Genomic DNA, 22882 nt, shown 5'->3' on the forward strand with positions numbered 1-22882 from the left:
AGCTTTAGAAAAGAGCCTAAATATTTCACTACAGAGATGACCAACACATGGTCCTACAAGCTGCTCGATATGGGTTCTGGTGGGCCTTGAAAGGACAAGTTCTACCATCTTGCGCTTTGCAGCCAGAGAGCCACTCAAGTGTGATGTTACGGGCCATTGCAGCCCAGCCAGTTTCATCCCCCTCGAGCAGCATTTGATAATAGCTGGCCTCAAGAGTTCTGGAAACAAGTCAAAATCTCAAAGCTGGGTTACATGACTTTACCCCTACCCTGCATTCTTTCCAAATAATGCTTTGGGCATGGAATAGATTTCTGTATCTCTTCTTTATTTTCACAAATATTTACTGTCTCGGTGTATATGTCTTTGGCCTATTATATCACACTGTTCTTTAATTAGAAAGTTAACAAAAAGTTTGTCAACATTTGTCCAGTAGTGGGAGTCTGTCAGGTAACAGGGCAAAAGTTAAGCGAGCCACCATGTTTACATTAATGCTAATGCTGCGCTACCACCTTGTGGACAAAAGGTAAATAGCACTGAGCTGCTCGACACGCAGGTACTCTGTCGCTGTGAAATAAATACACCACTGCTTGGGAAGGTGACTGTGGGCAGCCTAGCTGATGAGGACAATATAGCCTGAATCCTGCAGAATGAGCCAGTTTAGGATCTGGGGAGACAAGAGAAGCCAAACAGACTGAAAATCTGCTGGAGCTCTAAGGTGTGATAGCAGGTGAAGAGTACCCCTCAAAGGGATATGACAGTCTGATTCTCCTCTACGATATGGAGAGAAGCAAGTAGGAATGAAATTGTGTTCCTATGATGTTACAGTACCAGTGTCTTTATATAGGCAATGCCTCTGGTCTGTCTGCTCTCAACTGCAACACTCAGAGCTCCTTGCAGCTTCCTTGACTGTCTTCTACACTAGCTCAGCTGACAAGTCCTTTGGCAGCGTATTACCTTGGAGTCCCAATTCCTCCGTGGTCTTCCCTCCACATTCTGTGATATCAGCAGCTCTCTTGCATTTCAATGCTGTTCTTCAGGGAAGAATAGAAATCAGAACGCTACCTAAAAGTTCAGCTACTGAACATGTTATTAATAAGAATATTATTGGTAGCCTCTTCATCCCATCAGGATGAAGTGCCCTATGGCACTTAACCAACTCCAAGAGAAGAAGGTGTATTCAAAACCCTATCTTCCTTTTCCCTAAAACTGAAGGAATCCCCCTGCAGGTCTGAAACTCTGCACAACCAGGAGATGTGTTGTCTTGATGTGCCTCCTCACACATGAACTACAGAGGGATTTGAAAAACAAGTGTTACTCAGACATCTCAATTACATGCCAAAGATGATTCGCATGGTCTAATTTGGGTCTTACACAGCTGAAGGCAAAAGCTTTTGAGGGACTGAGCTTCCTAATAGCCAATAAGCTACAGACCCAGATTTATATTGATGCCAAATTCTCTCTGTGGTCTGATGTGATAAACAAAATCAAACTGAGGCTTTCCATGTCTGGAGAACATGTCCAAAAAACACAGTTTACTTGATATTACAGAGCAAGTCTTCCTCAATTACTTTTCTATTAGAGTAGCTCTCTTTGCACAGAAAATTGTGTCCACTGGAGCAAGCACATGAACTTGGGTCTCTAACATGGTTACATATTGCTTTAATGGTGGGCATAAAATTATTTCTGCTTTCCTTCTGTCTCATGTCCTCCATTGTCTACGTATTCATAAGACAATTCAAGCATTTTTCAAGGATCACTTCTTCCAAGCTCAAGAATTGTCCATGCTGCCATGCAGGAAGCCAAGGAAAGACAGCAGGAGGCCTGCATGGATGAAACAAGGAGCTCCAGACAAAACTCAAACATAAAAAAGAAACACACAAGAAGTGGAATCTGTGTCAGATCTCCCACAAGGAATACAGAGACATTATATCATGCAGGGATGAGGTTAGGAAAGCCAAAGCCCAGCTGGAGTTGAATCTGGTAAGGGATGTAAAGGGCAACAGGAAGGGCTTCTACAAGTGTATCTGCCACAAAAAACTGAGGGAAATGTAGTCATGCTGCTGAATGGGGATATGGACGAGGCTGAGGAACTCATTGCCTTCTTGACTGGAGAAATGAGACAACAGGAATTTCTGGAAACTCAGTGAAGTGCAAAATCCTGCTGCTCAGGAGAATCAGCCCCATGCACAAGTACAGGCTGGGGATCCACCAGCTGAAAAGTAGCTTGGCAGAAAAGGTCCGCTGGCCTGTGGATCCTGGTGGACAAGTTGACTATAAGCTAGGAATCTGTCCTTGAGACAAAGATGGCCAACAGTATCCTGGGCTGCATTAGGAATACTGTTGCAGGCAGATGGAGGAAGGTGCTCCTTCCTTTTTGCTCATCGCTGGTGAAACGACATCTGCAGTGCTGCAGCCAGTGGCTGGGCTCCCCTGTACAAGGACATGAACATACAGGAGCAAGTCTAATGAAGGAGCATGAAGATGATTTAAGGATCAAAACATCTAACATACAGGGAGACACTGAGAAAGCTGGGCCTGTTCAGTCTGGAAAAGAGAATGTTCAGTGGGATCTTATTAATGTGTATAAATACCTGATGGAGAGAGTGAAGAAGGCAGAAACAGACCTTTCCAGCAGCATCCTGTGAAAAGAAGAGGCAATGGGCACAAATTGAAATACAGGAAATTCCATTTAAATGTAAAAAGCTTTTTTACTGTGAGAGTGATCAAACACTAGAACAGGCTGCCCAGAGAGGTTGTGGAGTCTCTGTCCATTGGAAAGCTGACTGAACACAAGACTGAGCAACCTGCTCTTGTTGACCCTGCTCTGAGTAGGGTGTTGGACTAGACAATCTCCAGAAGACCCTTCCAACCTCTGTGATTCTGTTCAGTAATATGTTCTTTATTCTAGACACAGTTCTGATAGAAGTAATGCTCCTGTGTACAACTTCTTGTTCCCTTTTTGGCAGAGAGAGGAAAAACATTTCTATCCTTCAATTCTGCTTTCAGGTTAACGTACAGCCCACAGGTATTGTGGGACATGAGTGAGTCCTTGTGTTCTTTTCAGCACTTTTCCTTGCCCTGCTTCTCCTGTTGCCCAAAAAAACTTATTGAAGCATCACAGCTCCCTCCTGACCCCAGCTTCTGTCTTAAGAAGAGATGGGAAAGACCAAATTATATATATTATTTTTTGGTGCAGCAGAAGCACAGGATAAGTATAGGGCATGAGGGGCAGTACATACACTGCAGGTGCTCTTCCACTCCAGCTCTATGGAAAAGTGGTCTTTTAATTCAGGATCCTTCACCCCTCACTCTGTCTCAAGGACAGCAAAACTGCTACGCAGGACTACCATGAATCTAGCACTCTCTCCCATTTATGGTCACCCGCTGTCCTTTTGCTCCTCTCTTCCGCTGACCAATACTGTGAAATAGCAGTGTGCCATGGAGAAATGGGTTGTGTACCAAAGACCTTAATCTTAAAGATGTGTTAATTTCATCTACTGAAATCTTGTTAGTTAAAGATTTTTATGTCATGCCAAAAATAACAACTTCTTTACTGACAGTGGAAGTCTGGTAATGTGACAAATGCTGAATCTGTTTCTCTGGAGAGAATTTTCTAGCAGAAGACTCTGTGATACTGCTGTAGGAGGAATTCAGAGCAAAACAGTTCTTGCTGGTTTTTGTTGGTGTTCTCAGCTAAGGGAGTACATTTTTCCTTACTTCTGTGAGTTGGGTTCCTTAAGTAAAAAATTATTTTTCCTTGCTCCTAGTTTCCTAAATGATATAATTTATCTTCCTCGGTCTTGCACACAAATATAAACAGGATTCCATAATCTCAAGACTGATATATTAGAAAGCACAAGAAGCCTGAACTTCTTTTCCTGAATTCTCAGGCAACATAGTGGGCCATGTACTGTAGCCTAAGATAGTTCTTCTGAAACTAGTGGAGTAATTCCAGTTTATATCAGCTTAGGATACAGAACTGTGAGAATCACTGAGAATCATACTGGGCCCAACTGTCCGCTGTAATAACTTTTAGTTTCTTCAGCTGTTAGTCAATGTCTAAAAGCTTTAGTAAACTGTTGGAATATGAAGAACAATTTGCAGAAATTAATCAAGAAAATCTTTGTACAAGCCATCTTTGCCGTTTAAGTTCTAAAGAGTGAGGTGTTCTGTAGTTTTCTGCATAATGACATCATTGCCTCTTTGCTTCATTTTTTTGGTCTGGTTCCTAGCCAAATTGTCAAGGCAATAGGAAAGTCAATTTTCTCTACCCACATTTGTTTTTTTATCTATCTTTAACTCCATTTAACCAAGTAAGATGGCAATGCAGAAACTAATGATGTATCACAAGGTACTGAGAAAACATGGCTGAATAGTTTGCCCACAACCCAAGCAGGCAATATCATTATAAGCCATTTCCAGATTAGTGATGGGGTGGAATTATTACCAAACTGTGTATGCATTTGATAGCACTGTTGGATGATACATGTGTTATAGAAAGCCCATTCTGGTAACCTTTGACTTGTTTCCTGCCCAAGGATAATGATTGGTAATCGGAAGAAAGTTACAGCAAGCAACAGTGACTACCAAGTTTCATTTATGAAACTCCTTCCTCCTCAAGCTCCCTGCAGCTAACAAATTTTTCATAAAGGGGGCTAAAATTCAGATTTGGTTACAAAGCCTGCCTTTGTAGGACACAAGAGACACAAGAATTGAGTGAAATCATTTTGTTTACTCAGATTTAAACCAAGAAATATGAACTAATGCAAAAGTCAGAAACAAATTGAATGTCTGAAGTACAAGACTTAAACACTGTACAAAATTCATATCATCATCCAACACACATTCCATTTCTAACCCATCAGTTTTGGGATTCATTCAGGAAATACTTAAAAACAGGCCTTTTTTTTATGGGTTCTATTGAGAACGTTTCTAACACTCTTGTACAGAACATAATGATGATCATCTGTGTCATCTTGTGAGATGTTCTTGAAAGACAGGATTTGTTAATTAACAAATTAATAAATATTTTCCTTCTAGAAGTTCATTTTAATTGTCTGTTTATGTCAGACTATTTAAATTGTGCCAGTCTACCACTTCAAAGGATATTTCTATAATACTGATAGTTAAGGGTTTTTTCTCTGTCAGTAAATGTAAGAGGAAAGTACTAAATATTGCACAGTGATATGACTGTAAATTATTTTTACTCCACATTTTAGCTATTAGCTATTAGCATGTTCAACAGAAATTTTGCTGTTGATTCTGAGTCTATAAGTGGGATCAGTCAAACTGACTTCACAAAAGTCAACACCGTATTCTACTTTATGGCATGCCATGCTTGAACTCCACAACTTCAGTGACAGCTAAAATAAGCCATGTAATTGTAAATGGTATCCAAAATTGTTACAAAGCAGCCAATTCAGGTACAGGACTTCCAAACTGGAGGATTTTTCTAGTTACCGTACCTGGCAGGTGTTATGTGCTGTGTTTTATATTTAGTAATTTATGGTTAAATCCATCATGAAAAATTTTGTGAAAGACGTACCTTGAAGACTAACAGTACTGGCTGTAGATAGGAGTAGAGCTTTGTTTTGCTAGTTGTCGTCTCTTTTACCTAAATGTAACAGTTTTCCCAGGTCTTAACAGCCTTTGGCAAGGGCCAGGTTTAAGAGGGTCCATTTGTTGCACAAGTTTCACCCAAAACCCTGGGAAAATAATATTAAACTTTCTCATGTTCAGTGATCTCATTTTCCCCATTTGCAAACACAAATGAAAAGGATCATTAAATAACATTTAAAATAAAGGGACAAAAGAAAACTCATGGCAAAAAAGTCAAGCAGGGTGAAAGCACCTGGCACGCGGCTATAGCAGTAACAATTTTACAGTCTTTTGCTGGGGAAGCAGTGTTTGGCCAGCTGCTCAGTTTCTCCTCTAGCTTCCACTCAAAATTTAGGATTCTTGTGTCTTGCAAGGCAGCAAGGCTTGGTCAGCTTCAGCTTTCCCACACACCATGTAAAAAACTCTTTCCCAAAGATCCCTTTTCTACTTTCTAACCCCATGCTGAAAGCAAGTGTCTTAGATAAGGCTAACACTCCTCAGGCACAGTTAAAAGGTCTTAACTGACCTTGAATCCTCTACACTCTTACAGGTCTGAACTTTCTTCCTTCATGCTATAAAGCTCCCCTTTCAAACAAAAATGTTTCTTAAATTTAATGAAGCAGCATATGCAAAACAAACATGGTTTATGCCTATCTACCAGTCCTTTCAATTGCTTGCCCCTTTGCTCTGCCAGTCCTCAACCAGACTCCTGTTCTAGTCTGACTTTCTTTCCCCTGAGGAATTAGTGTGGTGGGAGAGACTGCTAGAGATTTGCTTTGACTTTGGATCTCAGCCACCAGCGTTACCCAAATTTAATGTATATTTAATACAATACAGCCAGTAACCCCTTCTGCCAACCTCTGACCATGTGCCAGCTGGAGAAAGCTGCAAAGTAATGTCCTCTAACTAAATCTCAAAACCCACGTATAAACTCCTGATTAGTGGTGGGTGAGATTACTGGGGATGTATGTATATACCCCTCTGTTTCTTTGCCAGCTGGAATTTCTCCATGCTGTAGGATATCTACAGAAGCAGGCTTCAGAGAACCTTCTGGTTTTGCAGTCGGTGCGTAAGGCAAAGCTACTGGAGGGTTTTTCCTGGTAGCTTCATTTCCTGCCTCAAGCAGTCATGTAACACTTCTGTATGTGGTTAATTGATGGTCATGATTTACTAGCTAAGTTACAGCATTTCAGTCACGGCTGTAAGGTGATCTTCATGTGTGTAGTTGTACATGGAGCAATTTCATGCTTTAGGTTTCTTCAGGAATACACTATCATTTCCATGGAAGTTTACTTTTTTTTTTGTTTGCTTCTTCCTTCATGGATCAGTACAGACAAGGAAAACTGAGTTTAATGAAGTTTTCTTTCTTGAAGGGTCTTTTTTTCTTTTTTGTTTTTTTTTCTCCTGTTATTTCTTTAATTGGTGAAGTAAGGTTTACACTGACCAGGTAGTATAAAGGTCAAAATGTTAAGGTTACCAGAGGGAAGTGATTGAGAAGGTCCTTCTGAGGATGACAGCTCTGCCTTGTAATACAATACTATTTCTCATGGGAGTGGGTGGGAGGCCTGCCTAAATTTCCTCTTCCTGTCCTGCCAAATTCCCCAAATTGCATAACTGTGTATTCTCCTTACACAGTGGTACCCTTGGCATCCCTAGTAAATCTGCAGGGAAGCAGTGAAGCAGCTGGAGGCTTGAGGGTGGACCAAAATTGGTAGAGGACAGACTTGGTTAGCCAAAAAACAAAACAAACCCAAACCCATGAACTGAATTTACTAACTCTCCGATGTATAACAGAACAACACAATACAGATTTAATAATATACACTATTTTGTTCTAAATGCACTCCATCTAGGAAAAATAAGTTTATCGGGATAAGCAAAGGACCCATGGGGAGTTCATCAGTTCAGTTTCAAGTCACAAGATGTGTTTTACTTGGCTTTGGAGCCTTCTTGTGCAAGATTAATGTGAAACTGCTGAAATGCAAACTGACAAAAAGACATATTTTTACTGGTTGGTGCTTTTTCCTCTGTGCCATGATTTTCATCATGAGGCCCCACCACTGTCTTCCCCATCACCCCTGCCTTAGACTGACAGGAGTATGAGGTACTTCTTGGCTTCTGTGAGGAAATGAAAGAACGACTGTTGGAAGAGCAGCATGACCAGTGTACCTCATAAGGATGTAACCCTGAAGGCTTTTGCTTTGTCACTACACTGAATCAGAAGAGAAGAATTTGGACCTCCTTAGAGGGGAGTGTCAAACATGGCTATCCTGGGGTAGGTTTTGCCTGAATAAGGAGGGTAAGATTTGCCTCCTTTGGAAGAATATTTATGCTTCTTAAAAGTTTGAGTAGCCAAATTCATTACTTTTGAAGCTTTACGAAGCTTCACTGGAGCCTACCTTAGCTGTGTATGCCGGCTGACTGTCATTAAGACAATAAAAAAGCAAGTACACGAGCAGAGGTTTTTATAATCCTGCTCTTATTTTCTGGGTACAGCATACAGCACCTTAAATAGGCTCAGTTCTGTCGCTGGGATTGCTCGAGAGATCAGGTACTACTCAGCGTGTGTAAGGGTGGGAGAATCTGGCTCCAAATGGTTTCTTTTTCTCTCCTTGCTACAGGAACTGGAAAAGACAAGGGTGTGTGGGCGGGCCTGGAGTCCCTCCAAGGAAAGTGTGAGGCCTTGGGCAAAACAAATCCATCAGGTCTCTCACTTCTTCCAAATATAGGTCTGTTCTGAGCAATAGCCAAACTCAAGTCTAAACTCCACATTCAACTGTTTCAGAGGGAATACATGAAAAAGACCCTATGGCTTACAGAGTCCATCTATAGAAAATATTTTGATAGCTCTTCCGCTCTGGCATTATCTTCCACTTAAAAAGAAAGAAAAGGAAAACACACAGAACTGGAGCACATGGTTCAATTTTCACTGTAAAACAACTGATTGATGAAAATAATACTTCTGAAAACAATCTGTTGTGAGCTATTGAGCATTTTTGCCTATGCACCAATTGGCAGGAAGCAGACAGATAAATTATTACAATATGTAACGAAACAAATTGCTCTGAAGAGAAATGGTATTTGTGTGTGTGTGTGTATGAGCAGGATAAGTAGAATTAAATCCATAAAAGTATGCTGAGAGATCATCCTCCATTGCAGCAGAAATATACTGGAAGCAAAGGAACTCACTTGAGCTCTGTCTCTGTCTGAATCTCTAGCAGAACAGGGTTTATGATATGCGTGTTCTCCCGGTGTAGAATACACGAATCCTGGACTTAAATGAAAAAAAAGAAAGAACTTGGGATGTTCTTGCTGTTGAGAGGAAGGGGTCTCATAGCCATTTTGCCAAGATATTTCCGAATTTTTCAGGCATCACCACATTTTAATAAAATGGAGCACTTGCAGCAGATCCCCAGATCTCTACTACTATCTCCCTCAGAATACTCTACTACTGCCCATGGGAAAATTTTCTGAAGTGCTTATAGACATGAAGATTCAAGAGACAAAATCCCATTAACTTTCAATAAGACAGTTTCTTTAGAGCCTGGCACATGAACAAATTACAGTGAGATAAGCTCTGTATGAAGTGACAGCATGTGAATTGCTCTGTTGTGACTTTCTGTGTACATGCTCCTATCCCACAGTGACCAGTTAAGGCAGAGATGATGACTCCTTTTCTATCAAGAGCCAAACCACCTCACATTTAACTCAGAGTTCAGACCGTGTATGCTGGCAGCTAGTGAATAGCGGTGGACAAGCTTGCTGTCTGCCACGTGCTAAATATACTGATGAAAAAATAAGTAGAGATTCTAAGCTGTGCAGGAAAAATCTACATTGAAATTTGTGGATCACTGTCACCCAGCTTGAGCCGCAAGATCCACATTGCCCCTGCTTATGCGATATCTGTAACCTGCATCAAGCCCACCTGTTTGAACTGCTGCTAAGAGGACAGGGAATCATTCTCAGCATGAGCCTCTTCTTTTGTTGAAATAGTCTCTGCTTGTAGATAGTGGAGGAAGGAAGGGGACATGAAGAGCATGAAAGTCTGGAAAAGGCAATTATGGGATTGATTCTGGGAAATGTGATCTGCAGAGTGTAGATAAATTTCAGACACATCTCAGAGAGGGACTGGAGAAGGAGGCAAGATGAGTTGGAGCACATATCTGGTACTGTTTCCATAGCAAGGCATTATGGCTGCTAGTGGTTGGTCTTAGGTTTTACACTAGATGTTCAGTAGATTTTGCCTTTTGGTTATTACTACAGTCATCATGACATCAATAAGAAATGAAGATTTTTAAAAGTCTCCAGGAGTATCCGAGTCCCATGAAAAAACAATGGGACTCTATTTCTTATATGCTTCTTCAAAAAAAAACTTCCTTACACACAAATTTCCTTCCCAGAACCCAAATTTCCCTTTCAAACTAAGCACCCTTTTATGTGACAGTGCCAGAGTACCTTGGGCCTATTATTTTCTGCTTTTTTTAGCCAAGGGATAAATATTTTGCGATCTCAAATACGACAGGAAATTATTTAGCCATATTTGAAGGCTACTGAATGTCTAAAAAATAAATAGTGAGCAAAAGTAAAGGGTTCCTCTTACAAACTCTTGCATTTGCACATTGTAAGGAAACCATTCATAGTTTGTGAGCAAAATAGCTTGTCATAATTGCTAGCAGAAATGAGCTAGCTCTAAGGACTGCTAACTGTAAGCAACTAGCCAACCTAAAAGATTGTTATCATGTCATTTAAGCAGAAAGTAAAAGACTGTATGGCTGAAGTTACTGTGCTATTTTGTAACAGATAATTTGGAAAGGTGGCAGGTGAATAAAAAAAAAAAAAGTAAGGGTCAATAGTAACTGATAAATATACTCCAAACAGCTGTAGCTCATATCACCTACCAAAAGCTTGAGTAATTTGATCTTGTCATTAAAACATGCACAATAGGAACTCATTAATGTAAATAATTCAGCAGCATAAATTACAGTGAAAAGATTAGCTTGACAGAGCTGGTTTGTGGGTTAAAGATTTTTGCATACAACTACAACTTCATCACTAAATCTTCAAGTGCTGGAACCCTCTACAGGTATCTCAGTGCCAGGTGAGATGTACTGCTGTAGTTTTAAGAGAGGTTTTCAAGGGCCAAGCAGAGGTTTTTCAGTTCCTCTTTCATTTGACAGAGTGCCCTCTTGACTTTCTGAGGTGTGTTCATAACCTCTATGCTGCAGGTGAATGGGTCATAGTGCAGAGAAAAAGGCTTCTTGATCTTCATCATGTAGTTTCTGTGGGGGAAGAAGACAGAGATACTAGTTCAAGCTGTTTCCCTAAGTGTAAAACCTGCAGGACCTAATTTCTCAATACGTAGGCAGGGACTTACTGGGGAGCAGAGGCCGCTGTGACACCCCAATCACTGTTACTCCTTAACGTTGTTTGGTGCTGTATATCCTCCCCACAGTGGAACTACTTACAGCCCAAAAGGTCTGCAGTGCCTGCTTTTCGGCGTGGCTGGCACAGACCTGCCTGTGCTTTTACAGCTCTACGTTAAAGTGATTCAGAGTTATTACAACCACAAGCTGAGGAATGCAGCAACACAGCATGTCTGCTGCCTTCACTTCCAAGAAATAACCTGGAGTAGCTCTTTCTGCGTAAAATTCTAAAAACCTGTTGATACTAGGCTTCCTGAGCTATTTTGCCGTCTCTATTGAAAGAAAAAACATGATTGCTTGCCATTTTCGACAATGTTTCCATTAAGTACATGCTGGTAGGAACCCCCTGTACTGATGTTGCCTTATGTTTTCCGTTCTGACAGATTCTTGTGCCTTAGGTTATTTTGAGCAGCTTTGGCTGAGCAACTCTCTTGAAAAAAATGTATGAAAAAGCTTCAAGTCTAAGTGGTGTATTCCTTGTCCTTGTAAGTTCTTTTCAGGTTTGCCTGAGTCAAATGCTCTTGAAAGTCCTCTTTCTTCTGCCAGTGAGTTCTCAGCCACATTTTTACACACATTAATAATTTAATGTGAACCTTCAAGTTTAAGATGAGGGGCCTAATTTGCCATTGCTATAGCCCCAGCAGACAGTGCTTCTGGGGAAGAGGCGGGGGGAGTGAGCCTGACCCAGGTTCTTTTCCTCTAATAAATTCCTCATTTCAGCTCCTACATGCTCCCCAGTAGCTTCACAACCAGTCTTCTGCCTCCAGCCAGAATTGGTCATGTTGTTCTAACTGTTGGAAATGAAGGCCAGATTTAAGCCCCATTTACTTTAAAATAAAATAATTTTAAAAAATCCTTACTGCATAATGTAGCACAGTAAAATAAATGCATTTAGAAACACCTCAAGCTAATTTGAAATAACGTTATTTAGGTTGCAGTCAGCTACTTTGTAGAAATTAGATTGCCTGTGAATGCTGATTCTGCATTCTTGTGCAGATATAATCAGAGAAGAAAGGCAATCTTGTTTTTAAGCCCCCTGCTGATCCATGTTAATTCCTGAGTCTGCTATAAAATTTCCATGTGACCTGGGTAAATCAGTTCTTCATAACCACCTATTTGTATGGACTAGCACAGATGCACCCTAGTTGTGGGATTGTGCTCTACACTCACTATTCAGCTACAGAATTTATCTCAGAAGTTGCCAAAATGAGGCATTGCTAAGATGAAGTATGGGACAAGACATAACAATATATAGCTATGTTTTTCTATGAAGCTTTTATCAGATAAACAATTTCCTGCTTAACTTTGTTGTAAAAAAAGCCACTGTGCAGATGAAGTGCGGAGTGAGATGGCTTGGCATGGTTACTGCAGTAGTAGTAGATGTATTTGAAATTAGGATTCAAGATGGTGTTCCCCCCCACAATGAAATTACCCACACTTTACTTACTGAAGCTTGGCCTTGGCATCTTCCAAATTTTCTGCTACGAAATAGACAGGCTGGAAGGCTTGATCCTGATAGGGGTGAACTGCAGTCACTTCTGGATCAAAAGGCTTGTACTCTGGCTTGTTTGATAAAGCGTACTTTGTAATGGGAACAACACAGGTTAGAACAGGTGAACGAACATAGCAAGAATTAGTGCCTACTGGGTTGTGAAATGCTCTGTGGAATTGTTAAAGGTAATATCAATTCCTGGTCTTTCACAGCTAAAAGGTGCTTTTCATAATCAGCAGTTAATAAACCAAATAAAAATAATTTTTAAAAAGAAGAAAGAAAAAAAAAAAAAGAAATACATATTTCCTGTATTACAGTGATGTATGATTGGTTACCACAGCCACATTCTCAGACAGGGAGGGTAAAGTCTATGCCACCCCCCAAAATCTGAATATCTAAAAGAAAAAATAATACCATGCTGCTTTTTTCAGCCAGTGTCATAGAAGATTCACAGTGCTGTGCAGCACTATTTCCAAGTCCACAGCCCATGTCACAAATCTCACATTTCCTGCTGCTCCTGGTATTTTCTGCACAGCTCCCATGACAGTTAAGCAGCCTAACTATACTCTGTGTGCGCATGTTTGTGTTTTGGGCCCACACAGGATTCTTCTCAGGTTCTTCTACATTTTCCCTTCAGGCAGACAGCAGGATTAAGGCAGTCATTTATGTCCACACTGCAGGCCATAGGCACATCTATCATTTGCTTAGACATACCGGAGCTACCTTGAAACCAGACAGCAGCAGAGCTGGTGGCAGTGTGGTTATGTAGGTATTGGTGTTGGTTGTTTAGTACCTGTGCAGGGTCCTGGGAAGAAAGGGCAGCTCAGGTTCAACATGAGTTCCTATATAGTTTGCCTGACCCTGAGACCCAAGTGATTTAGTTTTAAGCTAGTTCGGCCCCAGTGCCATTTGACCTGCACCACAGATGTGCCTAAAAGCTGGTTTGGCCTCCAATCAGCCAGGATAGTGAGTGCCATGGCCACTTTGGTGAAGTGTCCTGGGTACAAACGAAAAAGAAAAAGGCAACTCATTCCAGTCAACATCGAGATCTTTCTTTCTGCCTTCAGCCTGGACAGTGGGCCCCATCCACCTAGGGACAGTCTTTCAGCAACAACCCCATTTTTGAAGTCTGCGTGTTTGTCTTTCTCTCTTCTTCACCAGTCTTCAGAAGGCTTCCTTCACTATTTTATGATCGAATGCCAACTCCCCTGGTACTTGTAAACTTGTAAAGAACTGGTAAGAGTGGGTGACACTGCACAAGACTTTCAGCTCAATCTGCTAACTGGAAAAATTCAGACAAGTACCCTTAAGCACATTTTTAGATATTTCACTGAACTGAGCCTGAACTCTCCATCGCAGGAGGCCTGCCTTATCCAGTAGGCCAATTTTCTGCGGAACTGGTGCAGAAATTAATAAAGAGCCTTTAAAAAAACCAAAAAAACCCAAGACTATAAAATGCTAAAAGATGGTGTTTTCCCTGTTCTTCATTCACAGTGTCTAAATGAAGAATAAACCTTGGAGAGCACTCATACAATCTAAGACGGATGTTATACACAAACATAAGGCTGCTCTTACAATCTCAAAAGCTCTGGGGACCAATGGGAAAAGATTTTAGAAACTCAAAATCTGACAGGGGTCCTGCTATGCTGTCAGTGTTGAAGCAGAACCGAAATCCCATTGATTTCAGTGGAAGTTCAGCTTGAAACCGGATGGCCTTAAAGGCCTCTACAAGTTAAGTACTTGTCGTGCTGCAAGAAAAGCATGTGTAGCACTGAGTGCTGCCAGAAGTGTGGTATGAGCCATAAGATTTTACAGTATGTAGGACAGAGTCCAGCTGAGTGTTAACAGGAGAAGCATTTTGGATAATGTAGAACAGCTGACAGAATGTAGTGAAATAAACAGTGCAATACCGAGGGCTGTTGGGGAGGAATACTTACAGTTCAGAGGAGGCAAGGTTGGCCAGCAGTCAGACCCATTATAACTGTTTAGTTTAGACTTGGGTATGGTTATCCTTTGCCTTCCGATACCTAGCTGCTGTCATTAAATGATTTGTTAGATAACGTGGATTCAAGTGCAAGTCTCATGCAGAGGGCATCCAGCTCTACCTCCCATCCTCTGCCTTTCTCCCAGGTTATGCCCTGAGTTTGGGCAGGATCAGCTCATCCACAGAAAATAACTACCTGAAGCTGAGTTCAAACTGGTCAGAGCGGGTATTGTGGAGAAGAGAAAAACATTTTGAAGATTTAGATTAGGTATTAGGACGAAATTCTTTACTGTGAGGGTGGTAAGGCACTGTAACAGGTTGCCCAGAGAAGTTGTGGATGCCCCTTCCCTGGAAGCGTTCAAGACCAGCCTGGATGGAGCTTTGAGAAATCTGGTCTAGTGGGAGATGTTCCTGCCCATGGCAGGAGGGTTGGAACTACATGACCTTTAAGGTCCCTTCCAACTCTAACCATTCTATGATTCTATGATTTCGTAGTCAGAATGTGGTTCCCTGGGTTACAGACACACACCCACAGACCGTCAGTCCAGGCTGCAGTTCAGGGATGTTCCTAGGCTCCTTGCTGATGCTAAGTTCTCACATAACATTAGCTGGATGTACTGCTGCTCATCCTCTCCAGCTGGTTAGGTGTCATCTGCAGCCAACCACCTAGCCTTAGAAACTCATGCCTTTATTGCCTCCTCAGAGACCAAATTCCTGGCTCAGAAGACTTCAGTGGTGAGGAAATTTCTCCTTTAATGCTGTGTGTCTCCTCAGTCACACGAGCTGCAGTGAGTCTGCCTGTGCTAAATATACTGATCAGCTAAATGATATGGAATTGAGTTTGGAGCCTCCACCCTCAAGCTCATGTCTGGGCCGATACTGAGAAGATTGGCAGATAATTATCAGGATGGACAATGGCTTTCTCTCAAGCATAAGCAAAACTTATCTAGAGCTCTCTCAAGAGCCAGTCTAAGACTGCAAAATGAGCTCTGAAAGAAACTGAAGGCTGTCATGAGCCTCACTATCTTCCAATCTTCATCTTCTCTAACAAAACTGCCTTGCCACTGCTTTATTTCTAAAATAAATCCCTTCTGTGAAATAGACACTACACTACACACATTTTCTCTCTTCAGCTGTAAAAGAAATGGTATATATTTTCAAGTTGCTACCAGGTGCTTAGGCATAGGACCTCAGTGCTTTACTCACAGTGCCACTGTCTATACTGAAGTTAGAATCAGATGCTTATGCAGACTAGAATGATTAAATGGAAACATTTCTGTATTTTGGTTTTGTTCCAAATAAAAATCCATGACATGAATCAGTCATCTGTAAAAGGAAACTTCAGCACTTAAGGATATGGGTATAATTAGTTTGTGTACAAGAAGTTTCAGATGCTCCAGGTGAAGTGCATGTAACCCATTAAGCTGCTGTCCCAAAAGCTAGAGTGATGAACTTGCAGAGCTCACACAGGGATTGTACAGGGCAGCATTGCTAGTGAAGTGCTTGCTCATCTTCAGACTGTTGAGGTGTAACATGCAAGATGAACACACTTTTGGAAGGGGGGGAATCCTTCTTTGTTACCTAGTGAATACAAATGCTATCACATCTGCATGTAATTTCAGTAATATGATGGATGAAGACCTAGGTGGACCCAGCTGTATCAAAAGTTTATCCAGAAGCATTATCCAACAAGTACTGATGATAAAATTATTGGCAAGAATCTGCCATTTATCAACTCAAGGACCATTACTGCTTCCATTGTCAACCTTAGAGGTAGGGAATTTGAGGTGAAGTGATACTTTTCTGTTATATAGCACGGTTCTGTGAACAAGCAGTTCTTGCCTACTACTTTAATAAAAAGTAGAAGACCTTGTTGGTTTCTGGTGAAGAACAAGGTAGAAAGAGAAGAGAGAGCACACAAGTCTGGTACACTCAATTCCAGCCACCAAAATTTAGCATTTCTAATGCAACTTTTACCTTCATCAGTGTCAAAATTAGACAGAAAAAGAGGTAACCATGCAGATAGATTCTGTGGTGCATATTACTACGAAAGCTACATAAGTATCAGAGAAATTATTATCTCTGCCCTTTATTACCCTGTTTAACATGTAAATGCAGTTGACTTAAAACTATAGAATATTCAGGCCTTTAACTGTACTTTGATATTGGATCCTTTTGGTTTTATCATGTAAATCAAAGCAAGCCTAGGTTTCCTCTGTGTTGGCTGTGAATATAGCAAGTACTGAAGGATTCTGAGAAAACAGTAGCTTCAGCCTTACCCTACAACAGATAGACACATAAAACAAATGCATTGCACTGGAGCCTGATTTGCAGGGGAGTTCATTGATCTGCTGTTTCAAAGCAATACGTTTAACTGTTCTACAGATGAGTGCCATGCTAGTGCTAGCACACTTCTGCTCACATTCATGAGCAGTCAGGCGCAAGATAAGTTTGCTGTGCAGAAAGGAAGGCATGTCTGTTTCTCTAGAGGGCTAATGAGCATGCAGATCTCTCAGCTTATCAAGAGAGAAAGCTCTGCAAATCATATACCACAGAGTTTGCTCACAAAACTCTTCAAATTACAAGTGTTGGGAGAAAGCCAATGCTAAATGCGGTAGGTAGCAAAATGAAGGTTGATGTCTGGGAGAGTTCCTCTTTCTCTATGTCATCTCAACTACCCCTCTGTTGGGACTCCTATTAAAAGTGTCTTTGGTTGCATGTTGTTTCTTCTGTCTGTCACTTGACTGTGAAGGGGGCTGACCTATATAGCATTAGCAGAGTTTGTAATAGGTTTATTGTCATAACAGTCCAACTATCTCCAATTATGGGAGTCCAAACTGTGCTAATCCAGGTAAGGTTCCATGTGAATGTATCATGTAGCCCGCTGTTAGGCTGTTGTGTCTGTATGTTAAGTTTAAAATGTATCTCCCATGAAAACTTTGGTTTGTGGTTTATAAAAACACTTGAAAAGAGTGCTTTTTAATTTTCCTTTGGCTCTTATTAATCCCAAAAACTCATCCAGTACCTGCACAACCTGAAGCAATTGAGACATGCTGATACCAATTTAGCTCTTTTGCACCTAGAAACTGATCATCTGCTTCAGTGCTCTGCAAAACTGAGAAGAAATTAATACCTCTCCTACCAACTGTTTGTCCAAAGGAGGGGAAATCTGTAAGCTTTCTGTAAATGTACACAGTTTCTCTTTCCACAGTTAATCTGTCCAGGCAGGGCAGTATTAATCCTACGTACACAGATTTTCATCTACGTAAAACTCAAGCTTGGGTTAGTTTTGAAACACATTTGGGAAATAAAATTCTAAAGTGTTTTCTTTTTATCAGTGTTCATGCTATTTACAGTTTCTCCATACTTTACTTGGTCCAGTCAGCCAGAGCCTTTCTAACGCATATGTGCATGACGAAGTAGCAGAGTTCATAATAGGCATAATATTGCCCTCTAGTGAGTAATTCAGAAAGGTACATGAGTTTCATATTAAAGTCAACTGTGTTACTAGTGGACGGGACCAGTAAGAAGCAAATCTAATACTTCATAGGTTGGTTGCTTTTGTTGCATTTTGTCTCTTTAGGTGGAAGACAGGTAAAATCCTACAGTAGTTTCCCCCTACTCAGTAGCTTCTGGGAAGGAAGAATTAATTTCTTTGCAAAAGAAAAATCAGTATTTTAAATTATATTGTTTTATGTGAGGAAATAATATTTTGCTCTTACCTAAGAGTTTAGAAAGTTGCATTATAGAAATCTTTCAATACCATACGTTTGACACATACCATAAGCTCACCATAAGATGAAAGCAGTCCTGCCCCGTAAGCTTTGATGGAACCATTTTGCTTGCAGAGTCCAAACTCCACAGTGAACCAATAAAGCTGGTAATAAGAAAAATTTGTGAAAAAGTCTCAACAGGCAGTTCATTTTTAAGCTTCTCATTTTTCCTTTCATTTTCATTTATCCTTATTCCTTAATGTTGTTGTATCTTCAAATTTTATAGTTGTATATTTTAAGAAAATTATTTTTCTCTCAACATGCATAACAAATTATGACATGTATTTTTTCAAAACTTGCCATCCTTCTCTTTCTCACACCCAAATAAAGAAAAAAAAATTGCTAATGATAATTGCATAGGTAAATAAAGACATAAAGTACTATCCCCTTCTTTCTTTTGAAGACGTTACAAATTACCCTGCAAGTTATTAGCTTCATTAGAGTCAGTGGAACCTGACAGATTTCAACCCATAGACCCCAGAAGGAGAGGTAGACCCCCATAGAGGGTTCAAGACTTGAAGGACAGATTCCCTCCTCATTTGTCTGTGTGATAGCGTTCAGAAGAATTGAAGAATTACTTATCCCTTAGCGGCAATGTATCCTTTAAGATTATGCCAATGGCATCTTTATCATGCTCCAGTAGAAAATAACGATACATGTCTCTGGGCTTTTCTTGCAATAAACCATGCTTAGGACTGTACTTCCTTTACCTGCTGGAAAACAGTAGGATAAAAGCAACTCTTGGCTCTGCCAACCTGTTAGCCTTTCCCTTGTAGCATTTAAAGAAATGGACAGTGGAGGACCAATTCTGAACACAGCCTGACCACTGAGCTGCTGGATAGGTGTTGTGCAAAAGAAAAACATGAAAAATGAGGCATTTCAAGAATACAGCTTTGTGTCACAACTCTTCAAGGTTCCTTTTAGGGACTCTTTGCAGCCTCATATACAGGGCTGGGCCTTGACTTCAGTTTAGCCATAGGTATTGCATTCTCAGCACCCTTCTCAAAGAACTGGAGGCAGTTCGTAAAATAATGTGAAACTCTATGTTATTCTCTCTATTCTGCCTCTTACTTTCTTTTTCTTTTTCCCACCCTCTTTCATCTGTCTTATAATTTTGATGACTTGGTTTTAGTCTGCAAATTTACCACTGATGAAGAAAAAGCAAGTCAGAATCTTTCTTTCTGTAGAATCCTGAGCTGCTTTCTCTACAGTTCAGCTAATAATTATGAATTTTTATTGTGTTAATAATCTTGATTCATATTATTTTGCAGTGGAAAGTCTTTCAAGTATCTCCTCATTTTGCAGAAGATCTTTTTGACTGGAAAATGAGACACGAAGGAAGAAGAATTCTTTTTAGTATTTCCTTAGATATCCTGTGAGGCTTTTAGTTAGTGAGGTTCTTAGGCTCTTACTGTCTTAGCAAGGTAGAGGTCGTGGTACTAGTGGTACTCTGTGGACAACATGAACATTGGCAATTTCTCATCTCTTGTACATGGATCCACATGGTTAGAGAGGTCCAGGGACTGAATGAAATAATAGCATTTCAAAGTCTTTCTTACAAAGGTTATTGACCATAGCAACAAGCAAAGTTGAGATTCTTTAAATAAACTTCTAGTTAGCTTAAATGTTGTCATATCATCTAAACTAGTTACCTACATTCTCTTTATAATGAACAGAGAATAACAGAGACTTCCAAAGAGAAAAAAGAATTTATGTTAGACATCCATGTCAGGATAAAGAATACATTGTAGGTTCTTCTCTATCTTCACTTTCTAGTGAGGGAATCTAAACAATAAGACTAGATTAGATGTCTAACTTTTAAACAATTGAAGACTGAGATGTTAATCCAGAACATGTTTACTGTTCACAATACTTGAATGGCACTTACAAAATTGTATTCTCACAGATCCTAAACTGCAGGTAGCCCTTTCAAAAAGGTTCCCTTATTCTACCTCCCCAAACCCTAGATGATACTATCACAATTTCAGATCTGAGACCCATCATTCTTCTAACCTTGACCCTATCTCTAATCTAGTCCTACCTAGCTCAGGGTCAGAGGGGTGCGTGCACAGGAAGGCTATGTAAGCCACTGGCCTTCACCCAATCTCATCAAGACCTGGGTAAGGATGCAAAATGGCTCTCCAGAACCCATAATTCTTTTACCTCTAACAAAAGCATGGATCTTAATCTTACTGTAGTCTCCCTGGACCCTGAGAGGGGTAATTGCAGAGAAAATGTGGCCTCTTCCCACATAGTCCCCTCATAGGACTTGGATGATGCTACAAAAAATCCAGCACTGGGACCTTTTGCACTTCCAACTCTAAAACTACCACTAACCTTACCTAGTTCTGACCCAAGGACGGATACCTGCATATAGATTTTAGGTGAGCCATAATCTCCTTCACACAGCACTTCATTCCACTTCCTCGTGAGTGGGGCTGTGGGCTGGGTGAGGAATTTCAGGAGTGACAGTCTCCTGCTATCGACTCCCTTTCCTGAATGAGCCTCAATCAGCTGGGTGAGGGTAAGGCTCCTCTCCTTCCCTGAAAAAATCACCAAGACTGGGAGATGTCTAGCATTATCAGAAAAAAAAGTAATCATCTGGCCTCAAGTCCACTTTCAGAACAAGTTAAGATGGCAGCAAAGGGCTGCATGAGTTGTTTTGGCAGATATGTATAGCATAGTGACTCAGAACCAAATGATAGTACCTGCTGTCAAATTGCTTTTAAGAGCTCACCTATTTTGTGAGATTAATAAATAGAGGGTACACTGAATTCTGATGGTCCCCTGCACCTTTTGCAGGAAAAAATGCAGGAATCACATGGGGTATCCAGCCTATTAGGTGAATCTGGAAAGCGGGTTGGGACCCTCCTGTGGCTGAAATTGTACAAATTCAGCTTATTCTAATAGAAGGAAAAAGTATAAAGATTTCCTCAGGTGCTTCTGGTCTCCCTCAGAGGAACTCCAGCCCCTCCCTAACCTGTGGATGAGAAGAAGAGAGAACCCTGCTGATGCTCCCATTTTTGTGGCTAATCTGAGACATTAGAGAAGAGCCTTCCCTGCACAGTAAGGGATATGCAGTGCATTGTTTGGGTTTTGCCTCTGATATTAAACTGCCATCTGTACTTACTGTGGCCAGTTTCTCAATCTCCGCTTCAGATGATCCAAGAGAAGCCAGTCCAATATCCTAAAGCAAGTAAGCAGGCAGGCAGTGTTACACTAGTGTGATTATTCAGCCCAAGGGAGAGAAAGAGGGGAAGGGGGAGGACCACATAATTTCTAGCATGAATAGCATGAACTATTCATTGTTTTTATCACCCAAAATGACCTTCCATGGCTTCCAGGATGCCTACCTCTCCCTGGCCCCCAGCTACATACCACTGGGAGCCACATTAGATGAGTGTTTAATCCTCAGCATTCTCTGTGTAAAGTTAACCATCTCTTGGCTTAATGCTGGACTGTCCCTGGCAGAGATCTATAGGGAGGCATGAGAAGGAAGGACCATAAGGTGGGTTTTATCTTCGCCGTTATCTTTCTGTCTTTCACTGTCTTTCTGACAGCCCTTATGAGTGGGTCAGATCTGTGCAGGGAGGATTCTCTTTACTCTCATCTGTGCTCCCTGCTGTTATTCTCACAACAGGAATCTGTAGGTGTCTCTTCTTAGCTATCTTGGGAGCAATGTCATGCAGCAACAAAACAAAATTAGGGCATTTTCACCATTCATTGTCTCATGTTGAATGGAACAAAAAAGAGTTTTCAGGGGGTGAATTTAAACTGTGAAAACACTTTCTGAAAAAAAAAAGTGAAATGTGAAAATTCATTTAATGTGATCCCACGTTGTATAGGCTGTGTTATAGATGGGAAAAGAGGAAAGCTGAAAGTTTTGAAATTGCTGTAATCTCTTATTTCTAATCTGTCTTCAGTTCTGGTATTTATTCTTCCAGAATAAATTATAGACCACTGGGATATTTTAAGTACTACTCATCCGAATCTGATAGTAACCAATATTTATGACCAAAATGGAAACTGGCATGTATCCAAAACAATACAACTGGAAACTACATTATATGAGGTGAAGTGGCTTTCTTTTTAAGGTATTCTGACAGGGACCTACATCATGTAACTTCTCTGCACTTATTGCCAGTTTCCACACTGGCCAATGATTGATAAGCCTAGAGTATAAGTTATCTTCTTCCCTCTGCTCTGGTTTTGAGGCACTTTCAGAGTTCTGAAGTCTTTAATTATACGAGGTCATTGAGTTCACTTGGGTCTGACACTGATTGCCCATCGTAAATAGTGCCTTATTGTACAAAGAAGCCCTGTTTGCTTTTTGGAGCCTCCTTACCAGTGTGAGCAATGCTGTGAGAATTTGGTGAGTTGTAAAAGGAAAAACATCTCTAATGAATGACATGGTGATGGACGCAATTAAAGTATCATGTGAGATAAAAATGTACATCCAGAGACAGAACCAGCCTGGAGGCTCAATGGCTGCTGCTGGTTAGGTTCATGTGGTGTAGGACAGGAAGCCAGGGGAACAGCTCAGACACACAGCACCGCAGAGGCTCCACTGGCATCCGTCTGCAGGCTGATGCAGCCCTCCCACAGAGAAGTC

General features: G+C 40.8%; 1 protein-coding gene across 1 annotated transcript in view; it reads right to left on the reverse strand.

Annotated features, from left to right (window-relative positions):
* Window positions 1-10717: 10717 nt before the first annotated feature.
* LOC141478402 (tyrosine 3-monooxygenase-like) overlaps window positions 10718-22882 on the reverse strand; it is a 31934-nt gene continuing 19769 nt past the window's right edge. The window contains exons 9-12 of the mRNA XM_074167491.1: window positions 21401-21457; window positions 18279-18374; window positions 12469-12602; window positions 10718-10877 (exon numbers count right to left, since the gene is read on the reverse strand). Coding sequence (XP_074023592.1) covers window positions 10718-10877; window positions 12469-12602; window positions 18279-18374; window positions 21401-21457 — 447 coding nt within the window. The remainder of the gene's footprint in view (window positions 10878-12468; window positions 12603-18278; window positions 18375-21400; window positions 21458-22882) is intronic.

This window comes from Numenius arquata, chromosome 2 (assembly GCF_964106895.1).
Source record: "Numenius arquata chromosome 2, bNumArq3.hap1.1, whole genome shotgun sequence".
Lineage (NCBI taxonomy): Eukaryota > Metazoa > Chordata > Aves > Charadriiformes > Scolopacidae > Numenius > Numenius arquata.